General features: G+C 37.4%; 1 protein-coding gene across 1 annotated transcript in view; it reads right to left on the minus strand.

Annotated features, from left to right (window-relative positions):
• Positions 1-6,761: 6,761 nt before the first annotated feature.
• Positions 6,762-8,529, minus strand: part of CCDC126 (coiled-coil domain containing 126) — a 15,614-nt gene continuing 13,846 nt past the window's right edge. The window contains exon 4 of the mRNA XM_009325732.1: positions 6,762-8,395. Coding sequence (XP_009324007.1) covers positions 8,214-8,395 — 182 coding nt within the window. The 3' untranslated portion in view covers positions 6,762-8,213. The remainder of the gene's footprint in view (positions 8,396-8,529) is intronic.

The raw sequence follows: 8,529 nt of genomic DNA on the forward strand, positions 1-8,529 counted from the left end.
ACAAGCTTTATGGCAAACAAGCCTTTCTTCAGTTTTAGCTTTGACAGACAAGGTCCTACTGCAGAAGAAAGGTTCTTTGGTTTTTACAGATTGAGTTAACGGCAAAGATGCTAGAAAAAAGAAAAGCACTAATTCAATGTTAAATTATTTTCCTGTCTTAAAATTCTAGTGTTCAGTTTGTTATCTAGACAAAAATACACCAAAGATAAGTTACAGCCTTTGTATAGTGTTTAGTTGAAAAGACACGTCTGAAAACATAATTTTGGCATAGGCATGACCATTTTTCCATGTTTTTTCCCAATTCCAAATGTTTTTAATTTCTAGTTCGAGTAAAATGAGGTGCCTGTTAAGAAATCCATTCCAAATATTTACTTTTCAACAAACAGCTTGAATATTTAATATTTTGAGGCAGGTCTAAAGAACATAAAGAGCATAAGATGAAATGTAAATTTAATTATTGATGTTTAGCATAATGCATTATACGACTTGTCCCATAATGTACACATTTAACAAGAAACCACCTCCCCTGGATTTTCCGCCACCACCTGCCGACCCTTCACTTGTTGTTGTAGATCTTGAACCTCTAATTTACCTCAGTGGGTAAGTTTATACCTATGGAGAGTTTCATTCTTAGGGCATGAAGGAATCTACAGAGAATATGAAAAACATGACCCAGTTACAACATCAAGGAACTCAACTGTAAAACTTTTCAGAGCAGAGACAGTCCCTATCTTTGTGTTTTAGAGAGAATCCAGAGCTGTTGATCCTAAAAAAAAAAAAAAAAAAAAAAAAGACTGGCCATTTATCTAGGACAGCTTGAAAGATTTATTTCATCTAGAACATGAAAGCTGCCTCTTGGTATCATAAATCTTACCTCAAACTCACTGATGTTCTTTGAAAGCTCTTCCATTATAAAATATGTTTTGTTCATAGTTCAAGACAAAAGGAGGCCAACTAGACTGGCAACCTGCAATTCCCAATTCCTCTCCATGTGCCACAAACAACGCCACCATGTTGAAACAACTCCTCTGAAGGCTGTAGTAAATAGACCACAGGCTGCTATTTCTGATACTGCACTATCCGTGTAAACTGACTGCTTCCTCTTGATACAAACATATTGATCACATAGCGACTGAATAAGTGAGCAAAAGATGCAGTAATTTTTTCTTAACTGAGCTTTAGGAAATTGATATTTAAATTGTGCTCTGCACATTAGCATAAGCTACTCAGACTGTCAAAATGAGACCCAAGAGGGTAGGCTTTTTCCACACCATAAAATGACAGGTGCCCGTCGAAGAAAGTACAGCCATTCAAGGAAATCTCCAGATTGTTTTGCACTGGGCAAGCCACCAGCAACGAAGCAGAAGGTGAAGAGAGATGTCACAAGGACCAAGGCAGTGTTTTGCCAAAACATCCCCCATAGAGAGATGAAACAACAGGGAGACGCTGAAGTTTCCAGCAGTATCTAAATAAGGTGATAGGGCATATGGTCTGGGCATTTGTCCTGTGGCTGTGCCACATGTATAAGAAATTTCAGCAGAGCAGCCAGCACTGCAATACAACACGCATGTTCTATCACACGGAGATCTGAACATGAACAGGTCCCTCTAAAAGGCAGAAAAGATATGGGAGCAAGTCATCACTGCGGTCAATACATCTTCAAGTTAAGCTAGCAGAGGAAAATAAAACCACACGAAGAAGTCAGGATTGTTTCTCCAGGGAAAAGAAAATTCCTCCTGTGACCAAAGCTTTGAAAAAGAAACAGATGGGGAAAGGGGACCTTGAAAGCAGGACAAGAAGCTCTGCAGACAGGGAATTCGAATGTACTGAGGAACACGCTACTGCACGGGAGCTGCACAAAACTGAAGATCTTTGAGATACCTTATCTGTACGCACATTTCACTGGTGCCAGAGATCCCAGCACTGCCAATAAAATGGGGGGGGAGAGCTCTGGCAAGCCCGGTTCACACAGAATGAGCAGAGCTCCTACGTCATGGGTTGAGGTACCTCACCTGTGCAAGGTCTTTGTTAAAAACAGTGCTCTGAAATACAGTTTGGGTTTGGAGAGCAGTGCTATGGTTCTGAATTAGGCAGCTTTTGGTGAGGGCTACAAATGTTTGTCTATATTGTACTTTAGTATCAGATTACCTGTGAACAGGCAGTGTGAAGGTGTTGAGAGTAGGAAATCAAAAGTAATTTTCTGTGGGGCACCTATGAACTACCTCCCACCTTAAAAATTGAGGATTTATTCCCAGATTTGATCACAGCAAGTGTTCTCTGCGATAGAGAGACAGTGTTCCGCTTATTAGCACCCCGGCATCTGCTTGGATCCAAATTTGTGCTCATAGACTTAAAAACAGATATAAAATGTGAAAGACTTCGTAATTAAGAAATGGAGTTCTTGGCTAATAAAGGTTTTTCAAGCACCCACTGTTTTACTGTCATAGCACAAGTATTGGAATATATTTTGGATTCAGAAAACCCTCTCCTGTCTCCCATCCCTTCTAAGAGATTGTTAATGGACATCTGAAATAAAATTTGTTAAAGACCGAGTCAAACCAGATTTTCCATGGTAAACTATCGAATAATTTTGAATAGCGGGGGTGGGGGGGGGAAGGCTTTCTCCTACTGTAAAGAGGCCATGCCACAAGGTAAGTAAAAGGAACAGAAATCCAGATGGCATGTTTTACCTCCTATGGCTGTGATGTAGCATACGGATTGTGCTGGCCCAGGATCTCTGAACACATCAAAGTGGGTTGAACATATGGACACTCACTTACAGTACAGCTCTGTGAGACCTAAGGTGCTGCCTACACAGCAAAGGCAACAGCTTAACGCTGCGAAGGGTGTTGACAGTCTCTCCCAACACCCTCTGTTAACAATAAAATGTGTGACCCTTTAATTTTTTTAAAATCCTTACAAGTTTTACAAGTGCTTTAAAATTCATCTTAGTGAAATACCTATGTAAATTGAAGATAGCCACTTTATTAATGCAAGAATAAATAATTTAGAAATAACTGTTTTAATATTTTAGACCTCAACTCATCATTTTGAAGTAGTAGTTATTCATTCTATTTCTATGCATTTGGTCAATGACTGTCTCTAATTAGCTATCCTGAAAATGAGAAGAATTGAAGTGGCATGAAGAATAATGGAAACAGTTTTCATGAAATTGTTTCCTCCCTCCACATTTGCTATCAATATTCTGATATACTTAAAAGCAAATGCAAGCAGCACTCACTTGTAAACTTCTAACCATGACCATACATTATGCTACAATAAAAATTAGTGTATTATTAACCCTAGTTTACAGGCATTTTAAAATGTCAACATGTTTCTCTTCAGTTTTGCTACCAGAGAAACAGAACATGATTAGACATCTACTGAACAGAGTAAGTCAATGAACGCCACAGGGAATATGCAAGCTCATATGCAAGCAAGGGTCAACTAATAATGAAAGGTTTTTGCTGGAGGTACTGACAAACATGGTTGGGAAATTTGTAGTGATTAAGATCACTTACAGATAAGATAATTCCATAGCATGTGATGCCACTGGTGCTTAAGTGATGTGATTTCATATATCTATGTAATGGGAGATTTTTTCTTTAACTTGGGACTCATTTTAATAACCTAAATGATATTTTTAAACAGATACAAATGCACACGTGCATCATCCCAGACAAACTGAGATTTAGTGAAATATCAGTTCAGTAACAGTCTATTCCACAGGAGAAACATTGCAAAAGTTTAATTCACCTTTTTAGCTGCTATAAAAAGAAGTCTCACATTTCACTCTTGCCTTTGAAAAAGAATTTTACATACTATCAAATACGTTAAATCGAACCCTCAGATAGCAGATGGCATTGTTTTGTGAAGCACAAACTAACAAAAGGACACAATGCCAGGTAAGGAGGTTATATTTGGATTCATTGTTAAAGATTTCAATAGACACTCTACATAACCTTTAAAAAACTACACCAATTAAGAAAAATGTTTGAGAGATTAATTTTTCCATTAATTTGAGTATTCTGAGGAAGTACTTTCTAAAAGGTTTTTAAGAAAACATAATAAACTGGGATCTTAAATTTTAAGTAGTAATTTTTCTAAATAAATTCCCTGTAGAGGTTCCCAAATTTACTCTGCTTCTGCATTCCCACGAACAAAGGCCGCAACAGCAGCGATTAGCCCCAGAATACGTTACCTGCACAGGAGGCACTTGGTCACTTAGGCAACTTGCACACGTCACAGACACAATGCAGTTTAGAAACCTCTGCATTAGCAATTATTTTCAATTAGAATTTACGTCTCTCTAGCCAGCCTCTTTAAATGATTGTGTTAATGAAAAACAAGTATTTAGCAGTTACTTGGAAAAAGAGATAACTGCAGTATGTAAGGCATATTACTGGATGCCAAGGATCCTGATGTTTCACCACACTGATTACAAGAACCTCTACAAGAACCTTGTGCCACATTTCTGTATTTTTTAAATTATTTCATTAAAAACAGATCAGCAAACTTCTGTGATCCTAACAGTGGGTAAGCAGCTTGTTAAGAGCCATCTCAGCGCGTTTCAGTGAAGTATCTGTCTGTCTATCCATTCGTCCCAAAGATTCTTTAATGTGGAACCACTCAGCACTTTTTCTTCTTCACACACAATTGTGAGGCAATGCTTGGATATCTTTATTAGATTAAGGTTACTATGGTGAGATTCAAAGATTATTTATTTAAATGAGGAAAGCCACAAAAAGAACTAGATAATCAAGACAATCTTCCCTATGAAAGATGTTTGCCTGCCAGTTATTTGGTTGTGGAACTCGAGAGCTGTATTGAGACCTGTGGCGCTTCTAGCTGTTTAGACAGCAATCAACATACGCTTTTCTTTCCATTTTTCTTCATTAGAACTTTTGTTTGGGAGTGGATCTTGAACATTTTTTTGCTACCTACATTAAACAATCATTCACAGGCACAGAAGTACTACCAATTACCTAGTGAAATCAGCTGGTAAACACTCATGAGGCAAGTTACAGCTAGGAAAATTCAAGTCTCATAATTTAGCAAAAGATTTAAAAAACAAAAACAAAACAAACCAAACACCACCACTCCCAAATCAGGAGTTCTTTATATAAGGGAGGTTATATGTCCCCCTGCCCTCCAAAGAAAAAGAAAAGGAAAAAAAGCCCAACCCCATCCAGCCTAATAACTAACCAACCAACCTTAAGGAGATTCCGTGTTTCACAAAATTTGAAGCAGGTCACTTTGCGGGGATTTGTGATAGCATCTGAAATGGGAAATACATAGCTGCATCATAAAAACTGCAGCACAGCAGAAATACTATTTAAATATTCCTTAAAAAAAAAAAATTTAAAAAATGTTTGGCAACACAACCAAATGCAGTGACACTATCGAGCACTTTGGACCTGAGGTGAGTTGTAGGCTTTCTCTTGCTTCTTTTGCACAAGCCCTTGGGTTCTTTATGCAACCTCCTGCCATTGCAGGGCTGCCACACCTCTCAAAATATCCTATAAAGGAGGCTGCAGGGTAGAACATGCAGATGTTTTCTTGCTACTGTTGTTGATAGAAAAGGCAGCTGAGACCCTCCCCTTATCCTTTCCTTACCCTCTTTTCTTTAGTCCGCACACTTGAAGTTTAGTTTTGCCACTCTGAAAAGTGCTGTCACCTCAGCAAAAAGGGTGAAGCTCAGCTTCCACCCTCTGCACTGCTGGAGCACAGAAATCATGGAAGTAGTACTGCGCTAGGCAGCTGGTGAAGGGAGAACCCAAGTCAGAGGCACAGCATGGCAATACAGCACAGAATGAGACTGGCCACGACAAAAGGGGCAAGACGTATCACAGACACTGATGTATTGCTGTATCAACCCCTAATAATGCTGGTTTCATGTCAAATTAGATGTAGGATGCTACTGGAGTATTTTTAACTTGCTTCTTGATAAACAGTTGTTTCAACTGTATTCATGAACGGGACATTTGTGCCATAACACATAGGTAGTTCACAGTTCTCCCTATATATTTGCCAAGCACAAGCTAATTCCAATGAGCCACTGTACTACTGAAACCAAAGAGAAAAGCAACTATTTGCTAATGGCACCATGCATTACTATGAGTACATAACTGCATGTAAGTTAGTATATCAGTCTCCAAAATCCCCATATAAAACAAGCTGCGTGTGCATGTAGTGACAAATATTCACCTTGCAACTTTTGTTATGCTTGTTTAACAATCCTCAATAACTTTAAGACTTCACATACCCTTACAAGAAAAGAAAAAAAAAAGTCACTTTGCATAGACAAAAACTACTCATATTACGATTTATAGCACAAAGGGACACCACCTACCAAGGTTTTGACTGGTACCAATCAAGTACTCGGAGAATAAAAAGCATAGATAGATAGATAGAAAAACCTATCTTCACATTGTCAATAGAGACTTGCAGATTCAAAAGAAGTTGTGCACCTGTCTTCTTCACTCTTAGATTAAAGAGTGAAGTGTACACCATTAAAGATCTAAACCAGTCATTTTGTTTTCTTTTCATTTCTTTCTCCCCTCACCTCTAACCTGAGGAAACTTTTGGGGCATTAGAATTTCAAGAGCAAAAGAACTCAGTGATCGAGCAGGAAGAATACTGGACAGACTAGTACTAAACATCAGAGACGTACAATTTTCCAATCCAGAAACACCTAGGGCACATGTAGCAAGAATGACAAGACTGTTAAAAAAAAAAAAGAACAGGAGCCTTTGCAAGTACAATTAAAAATTTATTTTTCTCTTTCTGCATTGAAGTGAGTACACGTTTACACACGATGTGACAGAAAAAAAATCATCTGGATACTAACTAAGGTCGTGAGTGTATTTTTCCTTTATAACAGTCCAGAATATCAGCAGGGAAATAGAAGAAAAGAAAAAACACATAACTTTGGCTGGTATATCATCCAGCACCTCTGGTTTTACTGGTGGGTTTTTTTCCTTAATATATGATTAGAACACCCACACCCAAAAACCCACTCACAGCACACTTTTGGCAAAAGTCCCTGAACATAGCTTCCATTCCCCCCAAACATTCAGTACATTTTAAAAAACAGGCTCAGTGGCACTTTCTCTTTATCATGACTTCAGTAATATTTTGAAATACAGTGCATCCACACTGCAATTCACTTTGCTGTAAGGCTAACTTAGACATAAGGCAAACATTACCTTAGCTCTCAAATATTCCATGATAAGACACCCTTAGTACATACATCTCTTTTAAATGCAGAGATGCCTTGTTTCCCTTCATTGCTTTTCCTCCTGATCAAAAAAGCAATTCAGGGAGATGGTGTGCTATACTCATCACAAATTGCAAGGTACTAAGAAGTTAAAAAGAAACAGCAATGGATTAAAAAAAAACAGCATTCACATATCCAAAACTTATTTCCATCACTTAAATAATTTTATCTGCAATTACAAAATACATACACTTAAATATCTTTGTAAGAAATAATCATCTAAGATATCACAGATTATGACTTGCTTTTGATAATCTAACTGCCCTAACTCCGGCGTAAAGATGTACCTGGACAGTGTTACTACCTAGGATGTTTTCCTATTATAATTATTTTTCTTAAATATACAGTAAATTTTCTCTAGCTATTCTGACAGATAGTGCAAATAAAGACATTCTTTGGGTCACAATTTTAAAATATTTCCGCCAATGCTATCCTCAATTTAATATTGTTTTAGTAAATGAGTAACAAAATATTGTAAGTATATACATTTTCTAACATCTGTTTAACAATGTGTTTTCCTCAGTTACCTCGGCTTAACGCAGATCACAAAAAATGAATAAGCTACAATACTGCTCACCTATCCAAAAGATATGTTATATTTATACTTAAATAAATATATTTAGAAACCTACCCATAAGTTCCCCGTTGCTTTCCATTTATTATTATTATCCAATGGCATACTACATCAAATCATGATATCAAAATATCTTTAAAGACAACAAAGATCACTTCAGAAGTACTGCTCAAAGGCAATGAAATAATGCTTTGAGAACCTATGCACATTAAGTTAGGCCTACACAGATCCAGCACATTGTATAACAGAATAGTTTACGCTTCTTTTAGAGTCAACTACTGCTTTGCCCTAGCCAGAGATAAAAAGCTTATCTTAAATAATACCTATCATAGATGCAGCAACACACAGTGGCCCTGTTTGCTATCTAATGTTGCTTGCTGGTTTTACACGTTTATTTGAAGTTACTGGCACCTGATTGCTAGTTCCATTAGTGGTATTTGTTGCTGAGCCATTCACAACGATGTAATCAACTTTGTTTTCCAACTTCACGAGGCGTTGTAAGATGTCATCCAGAAGAACAGCAATTGTTCTCTTAAGATCAGCTGAAGATAACGGAAAAAACAAATTAGATCCTATTATTTACTATGTGTGGAAAAGAACTGCTATTTCAACATATTCACATCTTAAGACTTGCTATCCTTCCTACCGTACTTTTTGGGGAAGAGTGCAGATTAGT

This window comes from Pygoscelis adeliae, unplaced genomic scaffold (genome assembly GCF_000699105.1).
Source record: "Pygoscelis adeliae isolate BGI_AS28 unplaced genomic scaffold, ASM69910v1 Scaffold226, whole genome shotgun sequence".
NCBI lineage: Eukaryota > Metazoa > Chordata > Aves > Sphenisciformes > Spheniscidae > Pygoscelis > Pygoscelis adeliae.